Source organism: Podarcis vaucheri (genome assembly GCF_965113315.1).
Source record: "Podarcis vaucheri genome assembly, chromosome: 4".
NCBI lineage: Eukaryota > Metazoa > Chordata > Lepidosauria > Squamata > Lacertidae > Podarcis > Podarcis vaucheri.
The window spans coordinates 80,591,755-80,618,192 of NC_138762.1; the positions used below are offsets into that span (position 1 = coordinate 80,591,755).

Sequence of the window (26,438 nt, forward strand, 5' to 3'; positions counted from 1 at the left end):
TTGGTAAATGAAATAGATTCTTTGAGAATGAAAGGAAATTATAGGAGATGGTTTGCCACAGATTTTGCAATTTTATGGCAAAACACTGTGACAGCCAAGTTACTGGGACAATAAAGAATCCCCACAGTGATGTTAAAATTCCTGAATTCAGCAAAAGTAATATGAACACTCTTTCCTTTTTGTGGAGGCAAATCAGGATAAAAATCTAATAAACCTAATCATTTTACTTAAGCCGCTTGAATGTTTTCGAACAATGTTACAAACACACAAATACACACACACAGAGAGAGAGAGAGAGAGAGAGAGAGAGAGAGAGAGAGAGGAACTGCTGACAAAGTCTCCCTTTCCTGATTGCTCAGTCTTGGACCCTAAAACTCACCCCTTGGCATTTTGTCTCATGTTCCAGTCCCACACTCATTGTCTTTTTCCACTCTTCTCTTCATTCTCTCCCCCACGTAGCAGATCACGCTCTGTTGAGTCATCTCTGCCCCACAGCCCCCATTTGCCCTGTGACGTGTTTGTCCCAGCTCTGACGGATGCAGTCTCTGCACCCCACTCCTTTATAACGGAATCGCCTCTTTTAATCCAATAACCACACACAGGCCCCCAAATGAGCATAGGTTCAATAAGAGCGGGAGAAGAAGGGAAACAGCATCTGTGGCAGTGGGCTGGGTAGTGGGTTAATCCAGGCCAAGGGCCTTCTGTTTTGCTGTTCCTGATCACCTCCTGAAAGAATTGCTTCTCCCTTGAGAGTGGAGCCCTAGGTAATTCTCCCACTGAGAATGGCTGATGCTCTGGCTGCCTCCATAGCTGTAGTCTCACAGAACCATTGGGAACAGGGTGAAATAGAAGGGAAGGCACCAGTTCCCCAAAAGTGAGGAAATTCAGCCTCTTAGGGAAAGGAAGATGTCTGGCTTCCCTTCTGTGCTACACAGGACCCTGGATGTGTACAGACTAGCCTGAAATTCTCGTAGGACTGGAGCTCTTTGCAATTGTGCCTGTCCCTTTAAAGAAAGGGAAAGCTGCTTCTCACACTCTGCCTCTGTGGGTGAACACAAGGTGCTGGGACTGAGCTGCTTGATGCCAGATCAAGGGAAAGTAGAGGCAGAGCTCAGAGGAAGAAGGGAGAAGAGGATATCTGCTGGAAAAAGAGGTGAATTGGGGGTGAGGATAAGTGAAACAAAAGAGGGGGAGTTGGGAGGAGGTGATAGTTGTGCCGGGAACAATGCCTGTTTTTGCAAGGGTTGTGAGTAATCCAATAAATCTAACTTGTTACTGACGCTAGTCTGGGAGTTTAGAAATTGGCTGTGTAAACTCAAATGTCACCTCCGGCAACCTGCTTTTGCTCAAACTTTAGAAGCTGATCAACAATTTCTAAGGAAATAGTCACTAATGATGGGGTGGAGGGAAAGGAATTACCAAGCCCTGCTTGTATGCCCCTGCTTATGTCAGCTAATTGGATCATACTTTACTCTGATTCTTACGGAGACTTAAATATTTATGTCACACAGAAAACCTTTCATGGACATTCTTGTTTTGATCAAAAACACACTTTTCGATTCCATGTTAAATGTAGGTTAGCTGTGAAAGCAAAAGTAAATTCTGAAGGAATGGGGGGAGACAGACTAAGGTACATTAACTGTTGATAATAGTTCTACTCTTTTCTGTCATTTGTTCATGTGAGCTATTGATTTTGTTGGATTCTATTCACACTTTAAATCTTCTAGTGATGAGTTTCTTTTAACGGCAAACTTGAGGCAGACCTTTTCAAGGGACAGAAATGTCATTCTTATGAAAATGAGAGCTACGCTTGCAAAAGTGGCAGAAATGACTTCATTTCTGACCTTCATTCTTTGAGCAATATTTTAATTGTTTTGTGATACTGGTTTTTGGTTAAGGAAGCGTTGGCTCTTTTTTAACCAAAAAAGTAAATGTGCCTACCACTGTATACTATTTTAAGCTGCTTTTTTCATATTCTTGAGGTTTATGGAGAATTCTTTGATTTTGAACTGACATTTCGGTTTTATCATCTATAAGAAAGATTTAAATAAAGTGACTTTGTTTCAACCAAGTTTCTAGCCGACACTTTGATTTTTAGATTGAAATATTTGTTTGGAGATGTTACAATGTTTAGGAAATGTGTGTGGATTATCTGAAACATAAAACAGGTTACATCTGAAGTAGCATAATCATATCAGGATGAACTGTAGGATAAGACAATCATGTTATTTTCTGATATGGACTCAGGGTTGTTGGGGTTTTTTTGCCATGTACACCTGATATGCATAATATGTTATTACCTTTTATCTAGCTCTCATGTTAATGAAATAGCAACCCAGAGAAGTGTCAAGAGGCTTCAACATGGCTTTTCATGTGGCGGGACTGATTGCTATCATTGTGTTCTACCTGGCTATCCTCTTTGTTGGAATATGGGCTGCATGGAAAACCAAAAACAGCGGTGGTGATGTAGATCGTAGGGAAGCTATTATAGTTGGCGGAAGAGATATTGGCTTGCTGGTTGGTGCATTTACCATGACGGGTATGTTCCTCTCTTTCTACCTGTTATTCAAGTGTCTACATCCTTCCTCTGACATGAATTTAAATGTAAAGGCACAACTTCACAGTGCTGCTTAGCTGCCAGTAAAATTGCATGCCACATAAATAGTTCTGACAGGAAGGCTTCAACCAGTTGCTTCTGAGTAGTCACACTGAGAACTGTACTCTTGTGTGTTTTCTTTTCACCTCTGGAAAATGCACCCCACTGGGCTTACTGAATAATGCAGTATGAACAGGTCGATATAACCATGATTTATAGAATATTCCCCCCTTGTTGTTTGTTATAAAAACTAGCTAATGAATGAGTCGCATCTCCTGTTACCTTCACAATATCCAACAGGAGCCAGAGCAGTTTATCAATGCAGCATGCATCATATGTATATAGCTTCTGAATATTGCAAGGAATAGGACAATCATGTTGCATATAGGGAAGGATCAAAATATCATGCGACAGATGCCATTGTAGGTGCACCAAGTTAAATCTAAACCAAACGTAGCCATCAACTACAGTAGCGCTTCACAAAGAATTTCACTGGGCCAGCCTTATTATAATTTAACCACATACTGTAATTTGGGATTTCACATGCTGATCTTCAAAGCAACTTAGGCAACATATTTTCAGTTAAGCCAATGTAGCTAAGTAGTTCTTGCAGTTCAATCTGGTACATGTTTCCTCAGAAGTAAGTCTGACTCTGTGTCATGGGACTTAGTCCCAAGTGAGTCACACCATAGGATTGCAGCCTTCATGTTGCATAGAAGAAAAAGATGGGTCAATATACACGTCTACTTTCCTATACACAATGTCAGGCCACGTTGACTCCATGATGACATCATCAGAGAGGGCAAAGGAGCCGAACGGTGAGTCATCATGCACCAAAATGTTTAAAATGTTTGTGGCTGGGCCTTCAGTTACAAGAATTGCCAAGAATTGCCAAAGATTGGTGCAAAATGGCATGAGATCTGAAATGTCCCCACTCTACTTGTTATAAAGGGCTTTGCTTCAGAAACAAGATAATTCATTCAAAAGAAAAACCATTTCAGTTCCAAATTTGATTATTCTTTCGGTGTTTTCTTCCCTTCTTTGTTCAGTCAATTTCAGGTTTATGATTAAACTTGTCCAGCACTAATTTGCAAATAAGTGCATAACTTTGTTGAACGAATGAGTTCCTGTTGATTTCGTTGGAATTTTCATTCAAATACAGGCTAGGCTGGGGTTCAGATTGTAACTGGGGAGGGGAAATAGTATATCAGTTAAAGCAAGAAAAAGTCTGCCTTCTTCCACCATTTTGATTAAAGAATTGGAGCCTTTATTCTCCTTTTACTTCAGGGTGTAATTATTGCTCATGATTTGAAAGGCTGCCTATTGTGAACAAAAATTCCAGAGTAGCGGCCACATTAGTCTGTGGAAGCAAAAACAACGAGTCTTGAAGGCTAATCAATTTATTGTGGCATTAGCATTGATGAAGTGGAGAGTCACAAGACTCTTTGTCTAAAAGGTTAGATTCTGGAGTCATGCACCCGGGGTCCTCAGCCTTTTTAGGTCAAGGGACACATTTTAAAATCTAGGAAACAGTTGTGAACACCACAAAATACCCATTTCACAGAAGAAAAAGTGGTGATACTTTGAACAACAACACCTCAAATAGGCAAAGCATACACACACATGCCTCACAAATGAAAGAAACACAGACCAGAAAAACAGACCATGCTTCCACAACTAAAAACCTCCCCTGGATAACTTAAATTTTTTAAAATTTGGGAGGGAATAGGACCTTGGTGTATGCCATGGGAATTTCTAAGGTTTCCAGGGTGTCTACAGCTGCCACATTAGAGAACCCACTCATACACCATGTAAAGAAAAGAGAACATTTGGTAGGGTTATAATTCCCAATTCTGCTAGCATTTATACTTTTGCAGTGTAAGTAATTATGCACTGATTTTTAGTGTGCAAATTGTAAAATACCGGCCAGGGGGATGTTTGCTGATCTTTGTTTTGTCAGCCAGGAATAAAAGGTTCTAACATTTCAAAGGAAACTAGATGCAGTTCTGTCAACAGAACTGATTGCCAGCCGTGAAAACGATGAGAATTTTGCAGGCAGTTTCGTCAGGAGAAACACCAGCTGTCTACTGTGATTAGTGATGTTAATAAATATTTAGAAAGTGGCAAAATGTGTTCAATGATACCTATAAGACAAATAAGACTGCAAAACATCTAAATTCTAGAAAAGAATTCAAAGCTAAATGTGTCTGTTCACAAAATGCAAACAAATCCTACTGGCAGGACTAAGAAGAAACAACACATTTAAACAGATTTAGATGCAAGGAATAACAAAACACATTTAACTAGCACTGCATATATAATCGTTTTTCCTAGTATTAAAAAATCTCATCTCCAAAATAAACGAACTTCCTGAGTTTGGAATTGATTGCATTCCAATAATATACAGATGCATACTTTTGTCTACAATTCAGCTACACATTCTGTCTATGCACCCAAGATAGTCATCAAGCTTGTTCTTAGATTGTTGTATTCTATTTGCCCCACAAGCCAGAAGCTGATCCACAATAGACCCCATGGACTCTAATCAATAACAATACAATCCTATGTGTTTACTCTGAAGTAAGTTTCACAGGGTTATATCCAACTAATATATTCAGAGTAGACCTTTGAGATGAATGCACCTAAATTAGTCATGTCCTTTAATGTCAGTGGGTAGGGCTCTGCGGAGGAGACTGGCATTGGGGACAACTCTCTGTGTTAAACGGGACTTAAAGAGGCAAAAGATTGCAGTCTGTTTCCTTCTCTCCTTAATTACATACCCTTTTGCATAGTTACATGTATTCTTCCCTTTAGTTGACTGAATTTGTAACTTTATTTCAACATAAGATTCCCTAGTTTTAAAATATCCTGAATTAAGATTACCAGGGGTGGGGAAAGACCGCCTTGATATTAAAATCAAAACTCTGCCATTTGTCGCCCTAGGAAAAGCTCTTAAAACCAGATGAAAGACAGCTCCAGATTCAGATACCTTTTTCTATTTGCTACGTTTATATCCCAAACACCAACTGTGGGTGTAAGAAATGGGCTCTTAAAGAAGGCTGGGGGGGTTGGGGGGGACATTAAAAAAAACTGTTTTGTTTTATATTTGCTGAACTGGGCTTCTTGTGAGGAAGAGTGAGGTAGAATTGTAAATAACTACTACAACAATATACAATGACTCTCTATATGGCATAATGATAACAGCTGCATGCCTCTGGCAATATCTATCTGTAACCGTGTTGCATAGGAGACAGACTGTGGCTTGTAGAAAACCTGGGCTCTAGAGTCTCTGAGGCAAGCATGCAGTTCAGCCCTGCTTAAGGGAGATGGAATAATCTTAGTGCATGGATTGTGGGAGGGATGAGTAAATTTGTCTGAAAGTGACTTGGGAGTCCTTCACACTGACAGGAATGTTTTGGCAAAGTATTGAAATTGGCTGTAAAGCGGGTCTGGTATTTGATAATCCTACTGTTGAATAGATAACAATAAAGTTGTGGGGTGAATTCTGAGGTTAGTCATACTCAGAGTGAAGACACTGAAATCAATCTACTCATGTAACAAATCCACTAATTTGAAGCGGTCTAATCTGAGTATTACTTAATAAGGCATCACCCTAAGTGATGGTGTTCTTTAGTGGATTTAAAAAAAAACAACCCCAAACACCTCAGATGTGAAGTGAATACTGATAAAATGAAATCAACCTGAAGAGTCAGCAGTTCTGAGCTTCGGTAATAGGCAAAATCACTCAGCAGATCATGTCTGTGCTTCACATAATAAAGAAGATTAAGAACCTCCCCATATATCTATCACACATACAAAAGATTTTTAGCGGCATTGACCATCTGTGCCATCCCATTGCATTTTCTTGACAGGCAACCATGCTAAGTACACAACAAGCTTCTCTGCCATGACCACAAGCAGAGCAGATAGCAACATGAGTTTTGCTATTATTTTCCCCTTGCAACTCTTCCATTGTGGGGAGATTGGTAGCATGTACGGAATTAGTATTGGGATACATGCTTCACACAACCTCTGCTTATGTCTGTTATCCATCACTAAACCACCAGAAACATGGTACTGGATGAATGCTTTATTGTATCCCTTTCAGTCTGTGGAGATTTTATCCTGCAGTGAGTCAGGAACTAGGTGGTGGTGTGCAGTCTGATGATAGACCAGCAATTGCCTTCAGCGAGATCACAGGAAGAATATCACATTATATTATGATGTTATACTACGTCAAGCTTTGCTTCTAGCTTACATCACTCTACACTCTGCTCTCAACTCTGGCTTTGTCTTTCTAACTACCCACAAGTTGGGGGAGGGCACCCCACCCATTTGCCATCTCACACAGATCCACTTCCTTTGTTCCCCCTAATGGCCCATCACCAAGGCAATCACCTCATCAGGAAGCTAGCCTGGCTATTCCAAGAACTAGAAGGAGACCCAGGCAATGGATCTCAGCATACAGTCTACTCCTCCCCCACCAAACTCATAACAATAACATATCTGTTCTGTCTGTGAGCTGCCTAAGAGCACTCAACACACACACACCCCATTTGATGGAGACGCCACTGAGAATCAACTCATTAGCTGCTCAGGAGAGAGCTACATCACAGATGCTACCATTTCCTCTGTGTGTGCAAGCAAAACATATGAATAAAGCCAAAGCTTAATTCAGCCATGCATCTGAAATAAAATAGCAAATGACGTCTGGATTAACACATGGGTGGGTGTACTAGATTATTACAGTTTACTTCTCTCTCTCTCTTAGTTATCTCTAGTTCTGTAGAGTAGCTACTGCTGCAGTCCCAAGCCACTTACCTGCGAGTAAGCCTTGCTGAATTCAATAGAACTGATGTCTTAGTAGATGTGGCTGAGTCTGTGCTGTAAATCTACTATACAGTCTTTAGCCGAGATGCGATTTTTCTTCCTCTCTACGATTCTGTGTTTGATGCACAAATAAAGGGTGTTGTTTCTCTTTTTCCTAAGACATGCTTTAACGCTTATCTCCATTTCTTCAGCCACCTGGGTTGGAGGTGGTTACATAAACGGGACAGCGGAGGCTGTGTATGTTCCAGGCTATGGACTGGCCTGGGCCCAGGCACCCATCGGATATGCACTTAGCCTTGTCGTAGGTAAGCTGGAGTTATGACCCAAGCCAATGTCAAGTTTAATTGAAACAGTATAGTTAAAGCTTAAGCTAAGATGAATTGTTTCACTGAGCCCACCAGCTAGAAGACCGACTGTCTCCTTGTTCCTCTTTTCATTAAGACATATTTCTGGGAAATGGGCAGGAGGGACTCGGCACTTGAGACATGACATGGGACTTATGTTTAACTGGCCTGCAGTAAGAGATGGGGCCTCTCCAGACATCAGTTTACTTGTGCATTCTTGATGATTTCCTGCTCGTGATGATATTGGGACAGTAAGACTCATTCCCACTTTTAACACTGTTTGGGGCAGCCACACTTCTTCAACCTGAATCAGTGCATAATCTCATAACTTCCTGTTGAAATCCTGTAACTTGTCATGCCACAAATGTTTTGGTTTATTTTTGACCGGTTTTTGTTGCACTATAATAATAATAATAATAATAAATTTTATTTATATCCCGCCCTCCCCAGCCGAAGCCGGGCTCAGGGCGGCTAACAACAATAAAACAGTACAAAGGTACAACATAAACAACATTCTAAAATCATTCATTATAAAAATTAATTAATTCAAGCCACTAGCAACCATTGGGCCAGAGCTCTGCGAAGATTGCCGAGGGAGGGAGTCAGGCTGTGCCCTGGCCAAAGGCCTGGTGGAACAGCTCTGTCTTGCAGGCCCTGCGGAAGGATGTCAAGTCCCGCAGGGCCCTGGTCTCTTGTGACAGAGTGTTCCACCAGATCGGAGCCACAGCCGAAAAAGCCCTGGCTCTAGTTGAGGCCAGCCTAACTTCTCTGTGGCCTGGGACCTTCAAGATGTTTTTATTTGAAGACCGTAGGTTTCTCTGTGGGGCATACCAGGAGAGGCGGTCCCGTAGGTACGAGGGTCCTAGGCCATATAGGGCTTTAAAGGTTAAAACCAGCACCTTAAACCTGATCCTGTACTCCACCGGGAGCCAGTGCAGCTGGTATAGCACTGGGTGAATGTGATCTCGCAGCGAAGACCTCGTAAGGAGTCTCGCTGCAGCATTCTGCACCCGCTGGAGTTTCTGGGTCAGTCTCAAGGGCAGCCCCACGTAGAGCGAGTTACAATAATCCAGTCTGGAGGTGACCGTCGCGTGGATCACAGTGGCTAGGTCAGGGCGAGAGAGGTAAGGAGCCAACTGCTTAGCTTGGCGGAGATGGAAAAATGCCGCCTTTGTTATAGCTGCAATCTGCGCCTCCATGGAAAGGGAGGTGTCGAAGATTACACCCAAACTCTTAACGGACGGTGCTGGCACTAATTGCGCCCCCGCAAGAGATGGGAGTTGCCCCCCCAATCCCATATCGCCCCGTCCCAGCCACAGGACCTCTGTCTTCGAAGGATTTAACTTCAACCGGCTCCCACGTAACCATCCAGCCACAGCTTCCAAACATCTGGTCAGTGTGTCTGGGGCCGAGTCAGGATGGCCATCCATCAACAGATAGAGTTGGGTGTCATCGGCATACTGATGACAACCCAGCCCAAAACTCCGAACAAGCTGGGCGAGGGGGCGCATAAAGATGTTGAAAAGCATTGGGGAGAGTATCGCGCCCTGAGGTACTCCACACACCAAGGAGTGGCGCAATATGACAGCAATAATGTGATAACAAGACCCTTGCAATGTGTTCTTAAACAAGACTGCTGTTATATTGCAGGTATATTCTGCAACTTTGTTCTTGTCTTCTTTAAGAAGACATTGCAGGGGTCTTGGAGAGGAAGGGAGCTTTAATACAACTGTCATAGGTATTCTCTGCAATGTGTACTTTTTTTCACTACACCTTTGTGATGATGAGTAAGGCTGCCAGCAACAAAAGCCAATCCCATGACCAGATTGCCATTTCTTTGGCAGTAATTAGTAATGGTGCATTGGACAGTTTATGATGGGTAGAGGGAAAGCCCTAGTCTGTGCTTAGACACCAGTTATGTTACTCACAAGCTTAGTAATGTAACAGCATATTAAAACTGCTAAGCACCATCATCATTATTTGGTTGCCTCCACCAAACTAAGGAATTCATGAGAATCCAAAATCTTTTCAGTGCTTTCAGCACTTCACAAAGTTAACATTTTTGCTTGCATCCTGAGACAGAATGCAATTGGGCATAATCTGAATTTGAATGGTGCAATGATTTACTTCATTCAGGTCTGTATCAATGGCCCTTAAGGAAGGAACTGTTCCAGAGTCTTGAATATGGGAGGGATTTTCCTTCTTCTCATCTAGATGAAAAGTAATTTGCCATCAATACATTCACTTCCCCCTGTGTGAACACGATGTTTTCTCTCAGAGACAAGAACAGGAATCATCTGCCTATGTATGGTTGTGAAACATGCCCATATGTTCAAGGTGGTACTTACAATCAAAAGCTCATGGTCCCCTTTGCTGAATCACCGCCACTTACCAGAATGGGGCTGGGGGTGGGGCAAGGCAGTGGGGAGATCAGTGTGGGGCAAATGCACTGGCTTGGCTCCACCAGTCCATTTGCACCCCACTGACCTTCCTGCCAGTTCACTCCTTTCTCTCTCCTCCCAGCAGTGACTCAGCTGTCAGGAGGTCAGGTGAGCACTGCAACCCCAAGGCACCACTACTGGTCCGCTGAATATCTGAGGTCTTCTATTAAATGGAAAAAATATATTAAAATAGTGCAGAACCACAGATTTTGATTGATTACTGGAGATGGGGCTTACATGGAACCACGCAAACATGAGATCACTTGCTATTATTCATGTCTATTGTCTTTCTCATGTTTGTTGCTTCAGGTGGTTTGTTTTTTGCAAAGCCCATGCGTTCCAAAGGCTATGTGACAATGCTGGACCCCTTTCAGCAAATTTATGGAAAACGAATGGGAGGGCTTATCTTCATACCTGCCGTAATGGGAGAAATGTTCTGGGCTGCAGCCATCTTTTCCGCATTAGGTAAGGAATACTATGTCATAGCATGGAGCCGAGAAATCCAACCAGTGGCTCAAGGACAACTATTGAAAAGCCATCAATACAAATGCTAACAATCCATGTGGTATAGAGCAGTGGTCTTCAGCTTTTTGTCTCTAGATGTTGTTGGAATACAACTCCCTCATCCCTGATGTTTGGCTAAGCTGGCTGGGCAGAATGGGAGCTGAAGTATAGTAATATCTGGAACTCAAGCCTGAAGTACACTGGCATAGAGAAATGTATAGCTAAACCCAAATGCTCACCATAAAATCATGTGACCCTAGTCATGTGGTGATACTTACCGTATTTATCAGAAAACTGACTGCAAACAAGAACCATTATTATTTATAGTAACATTTGAGAAGATTCATCATGAAAGGCTTTAGCTACCCAACTTGTTTCAATATTAAAGAGATTACATTGCAATTGAAAATGCTCTTGTTGATTTTAAGCAATTCAGCCTTTGTAGTGAAGAGCTCAAAACACAGCAATGATATCTTTCATTACTAGTGTTTGGCTATTGTACTTTGATTACCATAGAAGATTTCATGGGAATTTATTTTTTTTCATAATTCTGCTGCATGCAATGAACTGGGACTGATCAAATAATGCAGAATACATACAGTGGTACCTCGGGTTACAGACACTTTGGGTTACAGACTCCACTAACCCGGAAATAGTACCTCAGGTTAAGAACTTTACGTCAGGATGAGAACAGAAATCGTGTGGCAGCAGGTTAAGAACGGTTTCAGGTTAAGAACGGACCTCCGGAACGAATTAAGTTCATAACCAGAGGTACCACTGTATATCTTTTAATCTGAAGTAATGATGTGCAATGCAATCCTATACAGATCTACTCCAAAATAAGACCCAATGAGTTAAGTAGAACTTACTACCAGGTAAGTATGTGTAGGATTGCAGCCTTAAAAATCTAGGATCCAGTTTGGTTGGTGGAGCAGCTAGTGGCATGTCCCACATATGAAAGAGTTAACATGGGATATGACTACTACATACCTAAAGCATTGTCTGTGCACACATAAACCTGTGTATGTGCTATGTCTGCCTTTCATATTTTGTATAAAGAGTGTGGGAGAGTGTGTTTTTATCATGTGTGTTTGCACTTCTCTAACATGTGAAAAAGATCTTTTTCAACCGGTAGTAATGAAACTGCATGATGCTTTCCATTGAAACTTCATGTACAAAATTATTGTCTAGAGTTTTTAGTATGAAATCACTGAATTTCAGTCCCTGGTGGAATTTTGTATCTGAATGTTTTTCATTCTGTTGCAAGAACCAAGTTTGATAGCTCTTCTAGCATGGGGGGGGAAACCCTTCAGATGGATTACTGTAAGTGACCTTTGCAACTTTTGCTACTTTAAAAAGCACACACACACAAACCCCCATCAACTGCACATATAAAGTTGTTTGGTGTTGCACTCTTTTAAAAATAAAATAATCAGCCTTCTTTCCAACTGTGCTCTGATTAGCTGGAAATCAATGGGGAACTTTTTAACCATAATTTTATTGCAAGTGCTCAAGAGTCTGAGAATAACTGCATGCTGAGGTGATGGAAGCTGAGTGGCTTAAACAACTTTCAGGGAATTTAAAACGTGTTCTTTTTATTTTAAAAAAACACACAGCTCAAACTTAATAAAGGTTTTCTGTGGCTTCACAATGAGAAAGCGAGCACTGCGAATGCCTTTCAACCTGGTAGGCTCATAAAAGGGCAGCTTGCAGACTAGGAGCTAGGTGGAATTTATCAGTTATGAGCGCTAAGGCAACACAATGCATGGCTGAAATCAACTCTGAGATAGGACCTTGGAGAGCAACATACTCAAGTATAAGCTTGTTGGTCCTTCCAATCCACTTAGTGCATGAATGCTCAGAAAGACTATTGCAGATTTAAAACCACAGATAAAACTGACAGATCACCTCAAATGCAACATTTTAAGCGGAGTCAGGTAACCCCACTATTCAGCGGCAAGCCATCAAATGCATAACAATTAAGTGCAGTGAAATTGAGCCATAGCATGAATGACTGTATAGTGCCAAAGAAAGTGAACAGCAAGTTGTCATCTGAAGCCTCTCCATCAAAGAGAGGCTATAGGAAGTGTAGCTGCCATATAACATTATTGAATGTCATAGGAAAAGATCTCTTCTGGGTGGCTAGATTTTTTAAAAAATTCTAAATCTAGTTATCAGATCACAACTCAATAGATCCTGTGGGTGGGTGGGTGGGTGGGTAGGTTCTATTTCTGATGGAATGATCTCCCCTCCCACCCCAAATGCACTGCTCTGAGAGCTGACCACACACACACACACACACACACACACACACCTGATGGGGGTGAGGAAAAGGGGGGGAAGCAGAGGGACTAACTCCCTCTAGCACAACTATTTAGTTTAATCTGGCCCAGACTTTTGACTTACAACCCCAAAGCAGATCAGAGCCTACCCCTCTAGGTATGCCTTTAGCATTTTATCTCAGAGACTGGCGCTGCCTTTAAAGTTTGAGTAAAATATGTCAGCATACGTTGAACACTTTTGCCTCATAATGACTTTGTGCAAGTTTGGAGAGTTTCGTTGTCACAGAGCTCAGGGTTCGCCAGATCTTCCTTCTTCCTTTTTTTCTGTGTTTTCTTCTCACAACTCTACAGGCAGGTATCCCTTTTTCAAACAAGATAGTTTGTGGTGATAGTGCCTGGTGCAGTTCTCCTGCTTGGCCTACAGAATTTCCACGCCAGCGCTGAATGCTTCTAATCATGGCCAGTGGAGACTTTGACAGTGGTAGTTTTGAGAAAATACCACGTGGATATATTTTCAAGAAGCAACCACTTTTTTTTTTATTAAGAAATCATGTACCCCAGACCTCTGAAAAGACATAGTTGCAGAATGAACAAAATTGCAGAATGCACAAAAAGTATACATTTCCTACAAAAGATTAGACTATTTCTGAATCTGTCTTAAAAGATTCCAGCAAGCAATAGTGTTGTTTTGGAAACTGGGGGAAACTGAAACACATTAGAAAAGGGCGTGCATTTCTAAAATAGGTTTGTTTCCCTCCCTTAACCCCAACCTCTGCTGCAGGTGCCACCATAAGTGTGATCATAGATGTCAATATCAATATATCAGTTGCTATTTCTGCCCTAATTGCAACTCTGTACACACTGGTGGGTGGACTTTACTCAGTAGCCTATACTGATGTGCTTCAGCTCTTCTGCATTTTCTTTGGACTGGTAAGTTTCTGTATAATATTTATGTGTCTGAAACGATGGTTGTCTTGCAAGTGCTTTATTTAAGCCTGAATTGTGAGAGATGTGCTGCACAACTCTGTGGGTGGGTGGGTGGAAGGAGGGAATAATGTTCTCATCCGTCAAACTGTACAGGTGTAATCACGATTATAGTATCTGTAGTATGTGCAGAAGGAACATGCCTTGTTCCTATGCAACATTTACAGTTTTAACTGACTCCTATTGGTTAAGAAAGAACCAGAACCAAAGATGCTTTGTGCCCACCTCTTTACAACAACAGGATAACCTTACCCCAATAGCAAAGCTTCCAGTTTGAATACTAGCACTGTTCCCACAATGTTTCTTAAACTTGGGCCCTCAGCTGTTATTGAACTACAACTCCCACCATCCCTGACCACTGGTCTTCCAAGCTAGGAATGATGGGAGTTGTAGTCCAACAACAGCTGGAGTCTCAAGTTTGAGAAACACCGGACTCTTTGTGATTCCCCTGTGAGCCTTAAGGCTGGACTTGTGTGTGGTGCAGCCCATGAAAAGTAGTGGTAGACACAATTGTCCTTTGACAAGAGTGATTACTAGACCACTGCTCTGTTCCTACACAGAGCCAGTGTGGTGTAGTGGTTAAGAGCGGTAGTCTCGTAATCTGGGGAACCGGGTTCGCGTCTCCGCTCCTCCACATGCAGCTGCTGGGTGACCTTGGGCTAGTCACACTTCTTTGAAGTCTCTCAGCCCCACTCACCTCACAGAGTGTTTGTTGTGGGGGAGGAAGGGAAAGGAGAATGTTAGCAGCTTTGAGACTCCTGAAGGGGAGTGAAAGGCGGGATATCAAATCCAAACTCTTCTGCTTCTACACTGGATCCCTATTATGCTTCAGCCTCAAATCAAGAGACTGGCTTTGACCTTATATATTTTTGACCATTTATATTTTACAGACATTATATCCAAAATTAACCAGAGCAACATCTTAACTTTGTGTTTAATGCATGTGGGAAGGGTGCACAGAGAAATAATAATAATAATAATAATAATAATAATAATAATAATAATAATAATAAATTTTATTTATATCCCGCCCTCCCCAGCCGAAGCCAGGCTCAGGGCGGCTAACAACAATAAAACAGTACAAAAGTACAACATAAACAACATTCTAAAATCATTCATTGTAAAAATTAATTAATTCAAGCCACTAGCAACCATTGGGCCAGAGCTCTGCGAAGATTGCTGAGGGAGGGAGTCAGGCTGTGCCCTGGCCAAAGGCCTGGTGGAACAGCTCTGTCTTGCAGGCCCTGCGGAAAGATGTCAAGTCCTGCAGGGCCCTTGTCTCTTGTGACAGAGCGTTCCACCAGATCGGAGCCACAGCCGAAAAAGCCCTGGCTCTAGTTGAGGCCAGCCTAACTTCTCTGTGGCCTGGGACCTTCAGGATGTTTTTATTTGAAGACCGTAGGTTTCTCTGTGGGGTATACCAGGAGAGGCGGTCCCGTAGGTACGAGGTTCCTAGGCCATATAGGGCTTTAAAGGTTAAAACCAGCACCTTAAACCTGATCCTGTACTCCACCGGGAGCCAGTGCAGCTGTCAACATTCACCCGTTGGAAACTTAGCAGAATCAGAACCCAAGTATCTTCCAGAGATATCGCATTGCCATTTGATTTTGGCTTGATGTTTTTTCAAAGGGGAAAATTATTGTTTTTATTTTGTTGGGTCTATCATTTTTAAAGTTTGTTTAGTTCATTTATAACTTGTGTATGTGTTTTGGTTGTAAAATACTGCATAGTATGTCTTCACTTCAGAAAAGAATATCCTACACAATACATTCACAGGTCTTTATCAATCTCATTCAACGTAGGACAGGTATTATACCTGCCCTATAAGCTCAGCTTAGAAAATATCCTGTCTGCAATATACTCATTTTATGTTTCCGTTTGAATCTGTTGTTACCTATGTTCTGTGCCAAATTTTATTTCTGGTTGAAAGAAATCCTGGTACTCAGAAAAAGTAATGCCTGTATTTTCTTAGTTAACTGTTAAAAAGGAAAAGGAAAAAGAGGGAGAGATTAATTAGTCAAATATTGCTGCTATTTCTTCATTATTTCTTTAGTTCCCAATTTTGAATGATAGCTTCTCTTTTATTTTAGTGGATCAGTGTTCCATTTGCCATGTCCCATCCTGCAGTGACAGATATTGGATACACAGCTGTACACACTGTCTTTCAAGAGCCTTGGCTTGGAAGCATTAAAAAACCTGACATCTACAAGTGGATTGACAATTTCCTCTTATTGGTGAGCACTCCTGTGACAAACCATGGCCTGCCACTCACAGTCTTACTCTACAAACTCTACAGTTGCAAACCAACTAAGCAAGAGATGCTCAATAACTGCTTTTTAATTATCTAACCATATGTTGAAGCAAACCACACCCCACTTAACAATAATCATGCATTAATGTAGCAGCTTTGAAAAAGTAGACAGACACCTCTGTTGCAGGTGACTTAGGAAACTCTTATTATGATTGGACTGGCTGGATACTGAGGTACATTAGATGACTGAATCTGTAATTAAAGGGAGTTGGAAGGTGGGATACCAATAGTCAGGAGGAGGAAAATGGTGGCACTTGATAGATTTTTTTAGAAGAAGAAGAAGAAGATTGGGTTAGAGAATAAGTTAAAGAAGCTTAACAGTGATTAATGCAAAATGATTTCCAGTTCCAGTTTCCATAGCATCTTGTATGAAGGAGGCACGCAGGATTATTATTATTATTATTATTATTATTATTATTATTATTATTATTATTATTTTATTTATACCCCGCCCTCCCCAGCCCTCCCCAGGGCAGCTAACAACCAATAATAAAAACAAATTGATTAAAATACAATTTAAAAAACAAGATTAAAATACAACATTAAAATATTAGGATGCAGCCTCTTCACAGGAGGAGAAAGGAAATAGTAAGAGGGGGAGGAATCAAACTGATTCTAAGCCAAAGGCCAGGCAGAACAACTCTGTCTTACAGGCCCTGCGGAAAGAAGTCAGATCCTGCAGGGCCCTGGTCTCATGAGGCAGAGCGTTCCACCAAGCTGGAGCCAGAGTTGGAAAAGCCCTGGCTCTGGTTGAAGCTAATCTAACTTCCTCTGAAAAATATATGTGATGAACAAACAACAAACTCTGTGAAAGGTTGAGGAGTATTGTAAAAAAGAAAATAAGATTGGGAAGGTATACAAAGAGGCAGTATTAAATCTAGGAAATGAGTAACTAAAATTTAATTACGGATGATTGGCAGATAAGCTGAAGGAAGTCCATAATATATAATTTGTGATAAACTTTTGGTATACATCATATGTATAATGTAGAAAACTAATAAAAACTTTTATTTAAAAAAAGAAGCTAATCTAACTTCCTTAGGGCCCGGGACCTCTAGGGTGTTGCTATTTATGGACCTTAAGGTCCTCCTTGGGACATACTGAGAGAGGCGGTCCCGTAGGTACGAGAGTCCTAGGCCGTGAAGGGCTTTAAAGGTCAAAACCAGCACCTTAAATCTGACCCTGTACTCCACCGGGAGCCAGTGCAGCTAGAAAAGCACTGGGTGAATATGCTCCCATGGCAGAGACCCCGTGAGGAGCCTCGCTGCAGCATTCAGCACCCGCTGGAGGATAGAATGGAAAAAGAATGAGGGAGCAAGGAAAGTAGACTGGTAGATAATTTGAACAAGACTGGAAATGAGCAGGGTTTGGGGGGGTGCTGTGTTCGAGAAGAGAGTTTCTACACACCATAACAGGGTACACTATGTTTCTTGAGGCTTGCCACATCTCCCTTTTACAAGGGATCTCCTCTCTGGGATTACGCTTTGTTCAGAAAGAAGAGAGCACAAGTGTTCCTGATGTTAAAAGACTGAGGAGGTGACCTTTCCTGCTGTGATTTTAGCAAGTGTGGGGTGCTGAAAATTTGCATCAATGTTCTCCTCTGATACTGCTCTCTCGACACTTGGGCCAAGGAGCAATGGTACCTGAGTAAATCTAGCTTCATGGGAGCAAACACCTTCTTGCCTCAATCCCACATGTTGCCATCAGAAGAAAACCCTTCCAATATTTGTTTTTAAATACATTTTCAAGCTGAAGGTGCAGCTATTTCATGATTACAGGTTTAAATACTGAGTGAAATCATTCTGAAATAGTAAAATAGCCGCTTGGCATGTATTCAAATGAACTCAAATTATCTTCTGTTAGCCCAGAAATGATGGAGGGTTTCCTTATTTTTCCTTGCAGACGTTAGGAGGAATCCCGTGGCAAGCATATTTCCAGCGAGTTCTCTCTTCCTCTTCTGCTACATACGCACAAGTGTTATCCTTTCTGGCAGCTTTTGGATGTCTTGTGATGGCAGTGCCTGCCGTACTCATTGGTGCCATTGGCGCATCAACAGGTACACTGAGTGTCCAGATTGCCGTTACTTACAGCAGTGGGTACAAAGGGAATGACCTTACTGCAGGGATGGCGAAGAAATCCAATTCAGTTCTCATTGAAAAGGAAATCTGTAGAATTTGAACTTTCTGAAGCAGTATGCAAAATGAAACATAACTATCCATAGAAATTTGCACGTATCCCAATTTTGCAATACAGTATTCGGACAATGATCAGGACCACAGTGAGTGGTGAAAGGGATTAGCACTCTCCCTTCTGTTGAAGATGTTTTTTTGACCCACCAGGGAAGCTGGTACTGGCATCAATAGCAGCTTCCTTTCTGGCACAAACAGCAGCTTTGTAGGTGAGGGGGGAATTTCCATCGGGACCATGACACGGAGGGGAAGGTCCTCTGCGCTGCAGTCTGGATTTGATTCCCCTTGAAGTTCCTTTTTTAAAGCACAGAGAGATGCATAGAACATTTATATTATCACACGTTAAATGTGTGGATGTCCCCAAGCTGAGCCACCTACCAAGCAAAGGCTGAATCGAGGTTTTCTAAGGGTCAAATTGTTTATTAAATGTGACCATACATGTAGCAACTAGTTTGAGCCTTAGAAAATCTGTATTCAGCACTTACTCACACTTGGGGTGGGGATATGGGGATTGTTTGTTATATGTATTTTTAGAAACTGGAAAATAAAGTAGTAAAATATATATATATATATATATATGGGTGATCTTAGGAAGTTTTTCTTCTCCCCATCCCATCCCAAAATCAGATACATGATAGATGATAGATAGATAGATAGATAGATAGATAGATAGATAGATAGATGATAGATAGATAGACAGATAGATGATAGATTATAAATATAGATAGATATGGACACACACACACACACACACACACACACCATACTTGGAAATACTACTCTTATAAAAGAAGGGTTAATGCAGAGGTAGATAACATCAGACTCAGGGCCAAGACGTAGTCCTCCAGGCCGATTTATCTGGTCCTCAGTTGTTTCACTGCCTCATTGCTCCTGCCAAAGCTACACCTCTCCTTGCTTTTGCCTCACACCCTCCTTGAGAGTTTTTGCCTAGCTGGAAGGTGTCCTTGAACAGTGACAATGTGTTCTGCTTGTCTGGAAGGAGAGGTGAATTGGTGTAAAAACCTGAATTTTAGGTGAGTGCGATGTAGCCTGTTGTCAAAGGTAAGAATCACATCCATCGATCCACCCAACTTTTGTCTCTGGCCACAACCACCACTGGCAGTGGACACCCCTGAAAAAGTTTCTCCAAAGTGAAATGCTCCAAATGGGGTTCCAAACGCTTCCCTCAGTGCAGAAGTCAAAGCTTCATTCGTGCTGATCTGGTCATAATACTCGTGTGCTTGCATTACAGATTGGAACCAGACAGAGTATGGTGATTCAGACCCCAAAGACAACTATGAAGCTGACATGATTTTACCCATCGTCCTCCAGTACCTTTGCCCAGTGTATATCTCCTTCTTTGGCCTCGGGGCAGTGTCTGCTGCTGTCATGTCATCTGCCGACTCTTCCATCTTATCAGCGAGTTCCATGTTTGCCCGGAACATCTATCAGCTTTCTTTTCGGCAAAGTGTAAGATTCACTATTGCAACCACAGTTTCGTTCTGCGATAGGATTAGCCATGCTGCCAATAGTGACTGGTGGCACAATGAACACAGAAAGAAAAATGAGCACTTAATTGTTTCTGAGCTGCACAAAATATAGAGATATGAGCAGGGGGGTTTTCCCCCAGCTTGAAGTCACTGGAACTTGGTTCCAGCACCTCTCAGGTGGGTGCCATTGCCATTCCAAGAGAATGTGGGAGGTGCTGATTGTGACCTCTTTTTCTAGAAAAATAGCCCTGGATATAAGGAACCTACAACTGTAGCTCCTGATGCCCTGAAACTCTGGGCTGTGTGCAAATGCCCTCCTGTTTCTACCCACAAGGAACAAGGGAAGGCAATTCAATACCTTGAGCACACATTAAATTGGTACACAAAGAAGCCCAGATTTTCTTGGTATACTCAGTGATTGTATATTCTGAGCAATGATCCTCTGCCTCGGTTCAAGCTACTTGTTGAAGATGATTCACAATCCTCCCCTGTCATTTTGCTGTGGCGCTGCACTGAGCTAAGTCATAGTTTGGCTTAGTGCGTCTTCCAAATCAGGGATCACTGTTTAGGTCTCTCCAGATTAACCTCAAACTGCAACCAATGTTTGTTCTATTGTATACAGCTCATGGTCTGTGATATTTCAAGACCTGTTCTTGACTTCAGTAATATTAAGTACCATGTCCTACAACGGGATTTCCTCTCCAAAGCTCTGTAGTCATTGGAGATTTGAAGAGTGAACCTTGATAAATATCAGAATCCTTTCAGGTCAGTTTGGTTATGGATGTCTCAGATTCAAGAGTTTTTTTCCGCTAATCACGTTAAATCTATATAATTCTGTCCTTTATGGATATTCCTGTAAGAAAACTCACTGGTAGAAAACAATGTTTTGTTCCTTTCTTTTACAGGCGTCAGACACAGAAATAGTCTGGGTCATGCGAATTACCATTTTTGTGTTTGGAGCAGCAGCAACAGCAATGGCCCTACTAGCTCAGTCGGTTTATGGGCTCTGGTACCTCAGCTCTGACCTGGTTTACATCATCATCTTCCCCCAGCTCTTGTGTGTCCTCTTCATCAAAGGAACCAACACCTACGGCGCCGTTGCAGGGTATCTGTTTGGTGTCATACTACGAATTACTGGAGGAGAACCGTATTTGCACTTGCAACCCTTGATTTTCTATCCTGGTTGGGATCAAGAACAGCAAATTCAGAGATTCCCTTTTAAAACATTAGCCATGCTTACCTCTTTCTTCACTAACATTGGAGTATCCTATCTGGCAAAATATTTGTTTGAAAGCAGCACTTTGCCACCCAAATTTGACTTCTTGGATGCCGTTGTTGCGAAGCATAGTAAGGAGAACATGGACAAGGCCACTCTTGTGAAAAGTGACAATATTGTTTTAAACGAGTTGGCCCCTGTGAACCCTCGGCACAGTTTGACTCTAAGCAGCACCTTCACAAACAAAGAGGCCTTCAGTGATATCGATTCAAGTCCCGATGTATCCGCAGCAGAAGATAATTGACAACGGCCCAACGGAGGAGAGAGATCGCTTTCACATCCCCCACAATGCAACAGGGTATGCAACAAAGGGAGATCAGAGGCGTTTTAGTTGAGGGAGAAAGAATGGACAGGGAACAAGCAAACAAAAACCACTGCACAACCCTCTTCAGCTCATTTCTAGGAATAGTCTGTGGAATAAATTGTTGTGTTTTACGATAAAATGCGCTGGAATAGAATAAGTTGCTCTACTAGCATTCGAATGAAGCCAAGTAACTTAGTATTTGGGAGGGGAATGTTTGAAAATAAAAAGATTAAGTAACTTTTTTATTTTAAAATTACTTTTATTCAGGTACCTGAAAGAATCAACTATAGCCATAATGAATGTTCAGCATCTGGTTCGGAGCTACTACAGATGAACAGAACCTCCCATGCAATTCATTTGTTGCTTGGTTGTACCATTTCAGTGTGTAGGACAGTACTGAATGTTTCAATTAAACTTGGAAATGAACTGTGAATTGGAAGGGCAATTGGAGAGGCATCACTCCATTGAGTTTGGGTCCATCTGGTTTAATAATAATAATACTAATAATTTTATTATTTGTACCCCACCCATCTGATTGGTTTATTCAGCACCTCAACTGCTAGGCAGTCCTCCCCTGCCAATCCTCCATCCCAAGCAATGAAAACCTTAATTTTGCAAAGGGAACATGAGCAACCAACATCAGGGAGGGTTCACTACATAAGGAAGGAAGCTTGTGGTGCCTCCTTCTAACTGAAACTGGTGTTAAGGAGTGTTGTTTCCCGCTGGGAATTAGGGAGTTTGTCATTTTCTCCCTTCAAATTGAATTGGGAGGTGGGGGGACAACGACTAAAATGCTATGCATCTCAGCCAGTATTTGCTGATGAAGATCATGGGTTTCAATTTGTGAAGCAGAGAAAACTACAAATCCCCTGATCCCCTGAGGAAAACTATATTTCCTGGCTGCTACTTCTAGCTAAAAGCACCCCTGACCACGGGCCGTGATGGCTAAGGAATGGGAATACAGTGCAAGGCTTAGATCTCTTTCCCTAGCCCACTGATATTCCATTTAGGAGAACAAAACTACATGGAGAGATCCATTCACAGATCTCTTACATAGCACATGATTTGATCCTAAGTCGATCCGATAATGGGATAATGAACTGTGATAATAGTTTCGTTTCAAAATTAAATGATGCAAATTTCCATCCAAAAGTATTTCATTTTTTAAAAACATTTATTAATATCTCGGGAGTTCCAGAAGTTCACTCTGAGAACTACTTCACCCTGTCCTTTATGAAATGGGGGACGGGGACAAATAATGAATTGCTGTAAATGTGCTTTCCCGAGTGTCAAAGCAAAACTATGGATAAGTTGCGGCATTTTTAAGTAATCAGATTTTTTGCAGCTTGGTACATTTCTAGTGTAGCAGGTTCCCACATTTCTACCCAGGTTTATCATGGCTCAGCAATCAGGACTCATCTTCCTGTATCGTATCAGGGAGTATCTTAACAAGAAGAAGAAAGTAGGGATGTTTTGAGCCTATCACACACTATTTCAAGTCAGGACAGCTGGCACAAGGTAGACGAGAAGGAAGCAATATTTTGCAATGGTTTCCATATGTTTTCTGTGAAGGCACCCTCACAACATCGATGGCCAAAGGTTCAGAGGGCCTCCCTAGCTGCATAGCCTTTCCTATGGCCATCTCTTAAAATGATTGTACGAGCATACAGTGTTGCACAACAGGATGGCCTATAGCTTTTCACAAATGAAAACCTTGCCATAGCACTGTTCAGAACACCACAAAAACCTGGCACATGATCTGTAATCATTCTGCTGTATATGCCAGATGGGAAACCTTTGAGCCGATTGGCTGGGTGCACATTTTTGTCACCTGTATCCAGAGATATATAGAAAGAAATGTACAACCAAAGACTGAATGGTAATTCTTGTGCTGAGTTTTTCAGGTGCTGGGAATTTCCAGAGCTGGGAACTGGCTGCTCTTTATGACCTTTTCATATCTTCATGCAAAACATTGAATGCATACACTTAAAAATGGTGGGCCCATCTGGGTCCCACTGCCGAACAAGCTGGGGCTAGAAGTCTCCAAGAAACACTGGCCTGACAGCAGAATCCACATCTGAAGTCAAATCCATTCTGAGGGTTGGGCAGGCAGCAATCTGCATAGTGAGACAGTTCAGAGGATAGAGAATCCACAGGACCAACGGTCCAGATGGAAAGCAGGAAGCAGCTAGGTAGGGCTAGGAACCCCAGGCTGCTGCTGAGAGCTCCATTTAAGAATGCCAAAGCCAGCTTCATTTCACCACTGCCATCTCCCCCATTTCCTCGATGACTGATCAGCTGAAGGTGGAGTCACTCCGCCTTCTCCTCTTCAGGCTGCTGTTCAACAGGCAAAGCTGACTCCTGGACTCCTGGCCCAGTCCATGAAGGAAGGATTCCCGTAGGCCCAACAGAGACCTCGTTGCTCCCCTGCCTTTGTACCTGCAGGCAGGGAGGAGGGGTGAGAAACAGGGTCTCTTGCCATTACAAAAACCCTCCATTTATGTGGGCACTGTGCCTGTGTGGGACTGGATTACGCTCTGTCTTATTTTTATTTGTTCTTTGTTCTTTCTGTACATGAGTGAGGGGGAGCCTCCCTACCACGGCTTCTGATAACTAGCAATGGTTATTGAAACTGTAGGTCTGTCGCAAGGAGCTCCAGCACTGCAGTAGCCCATTGATGTTGTTGCAAGAGCAACATGACGCAAGGGCTCAGCCAAGTGAGTTTTTTTAGGGTAGGAAAGGCTCAGATGTGGACAGGAGAGCCAAGCCCTGTAAAGCCCACAGAGTGGGTCCTCCATCACTCCATCCTGTGCCCATTGGAACGGGCACCCATTGGGTGACCAAGAACAGGTGGAACCAGAGCCAATAGCAGCCAGACCCAGCTAATGCTAGTTTCATCCCCTTGCTGCACTGAACAAGGGAAGCATGGAGACTTTGAGGGTGGAAGCTGATAGGCATGTTCTGGACTGGTTGTTTGAAAGAGGGGCAGGTGGGAGTTGCCTGGGGACAAACTGAGGTTGGTGGGGCAGTGCCCCATTTGCCCAAACTGATCAAGTTTCACTGCTATTAACAGTGGCACAGCTTTGCACAAACTAGAAGCTTCAGGACTTCTTTTTCTGCAATGCTAAGAGAAGGGGATGGGACTAGATTCTAAGCCTGTCCACAGATGAGCCCATGTCAACAGTACAATATTATTTTATCTCTTTTTGCCCTCAAGGGCTGGTGATAGATGTACATTACTAACCTTATGAGAGCCTCAAATGAATGTAAACGTTAACAGTGTTAATCATATACACAGCAACAATAAGATCTTAGCCTTTTATTTTCATAGAGTACAGCCATTTAATCTTTGAAATGTATCTAAAATATTTTAAATAGTATAATGAAAATGGTCAAGATCACCTGTCTACCCTTCAAGTTGATTTGACTGAGTAAAATGTGCAACTCATCAGTATATAATTGTAAGTCTGCTATTTAAACAGGGTAGTATCTGTGGCTATTATTTGTTAATAGATGTATATTTTTGTCTGTGTCAGAAATATATTAAAAATGGTTGGATCTAATAAGAACCATACTGTAGACGTGTAAGTTTTCTCTCTGCATGTGCAATGTATTTCAATAGTGCCCAAGAGGTTCAGAGGGGAAATGTCAAATATTGTCTAGTTTTGGCTTTGTTTTTGTCCAGCTATTTAAAAAATATATACATTTATTTTATTATTAAGCAATGTGTGTTGTGTCTGATATATAACGAAACATTTTGCTCTTGAAATATCTGCAGAGTTTTAAAGAAAATAACACCTGGGATTCCTGGTCATTTATGGCTATCAGACAGATTTCTAGATAAAATGCCATTTTAGCTTCCCAACAACTCTGTGAGGTAATCTAGGACGTTTGTGAGAATGTAAGTCTGAGGCCAACAGTGAGGCTGGCTAAGTGTCTACAATTCAATCTAATGTGGAAATAAAACCATTTCCTATCTCTGCTTCCTGGCAAAGGTAAAAGAAAAAAGAAAAGAAAGTGAACCAATGTAATGTATAAAGACTTCTTAAGCTAGAAAATACAGTTGTTTACTTTGACAAGCAGTTGGTAACACAACACAGAAACAAGACATCTTCCTTTAGAGTTCATGAGGTTATCTTTTCATTCAATAACCATAAACCAACCTTACTCTTCACCCTATTTTTGCCTCAGTGAATACAATTTCCTTTCTCTTTCCCTCACTAATTAGTAGAGACGTTACCTCTCTCATAGATGCCAAATATGTCAGAAGGAAGTGGGTAGCCTGCAGTTAAGGGGTTTGTTCTGTATTTTCAATTAAGGATCTCCACATTAATTTGAAATAATAGGCAGAGAAAGCATGGCAGCTTTGGCTAATACGCTGCCGTTCTCACCTGCCATGCCTGCACTGTAATGAGGGGAATCAAGTCAGCAAGACTGACACAAGAGGACCACTGACATGAATAATGGAACTTGTAACAAGCTGTTCATGACAGCCAATGACTTTCTCTGGTCTTTGTCTCATGACTTTATCTCCTGTACATTCCTGTTCTGCCCAATACTCACCCCAATTAGTATCTCTCTGATAGAATATTCATTTCAGGAAAGGCTGAAAACTGGTATCAAGACTAGATTAAGATGGTAGAGATGATGGGGTCCTGGGCTTAAGCTTGTGATGGAGCCTCATCAGGTCTGGGCCAAGATATTTTGCCGCCTGAGGCAAAAGCAATATGGTTTCCCCTCCCCATTCCACATATAGAAGGCCACTGGACTGGCAGCTGGATCTTACTTCAACACTGGCAATGGGACTGCATTCTTCCACTGCACCTTAAGCACCAGGATAGTTTAGAGGCCAGACCAAGCTATGTGACTTTCATATTCAACTCTGTC

The 26,438-nt window shown here is 41.9% G+C and overlaps 1 protein-coding gene across 8 annotated transcripts in view; it reads left to right on the forward strand.

Moving 5' to 3' along the window:
- Window positions 1–25,272, forward strand: part of SLC5A7 (solute carrier family 5 member 7) — a 34,663-nt gene extending 9,391 nt beyond the window's left edge. For 3 of the 8 annotated variants that reach the window (XM_082218690.1, XM_082218688.1, XM_082218689.1), the window contains 8 exons: window positions 2,312–2,539; window positions 7,618–7,731; window positions 10,521–10,676; window positions 13,779–13,927; window positions 16,072–16,215; window positions 18,195–18,348; window positions 19,734–19,951; window positions 20,877–25,272. In XM_082218690.1, coding sequence (XP_082074816.1) covers window positions 2,362–2,539; window positions 7,618–7,731; window positions 10,521–10,676; window positions 13,779–13,927; window positions 16,072–16,215; window positions 18,195–18,348; window positions 19,734–19,951; window positions 20,877–21,491 — 1,728 coding nt within the window. In that variant the 5' untranslated portion in view covers window positions 2,312–2,361 and the 3' untranslated portion in view covers window positions 21,492–25,272. Of the gene's footprint in view, window positions 1–459; window positions 1,154–1,213; window positions 1,631–2,311; window positions 2,540–7,617; window positions 7,732–10,520; window positions 10,677–13,778; window positions 13,928–16,071; window positions 16,216–18,194; window positions 18,349–19,733; window positions 19,952–20,876 lie in introns of those variants that run through there. The other 5 variants (XM_082218685.1, XM_082218687.1, XM_082218686.1 and 2 more) reach the window with 5 other exon arrangements.
- The last annotated feature ends 1,166 nt before the right edge of the window (window positions 25,273–26,438 follow it).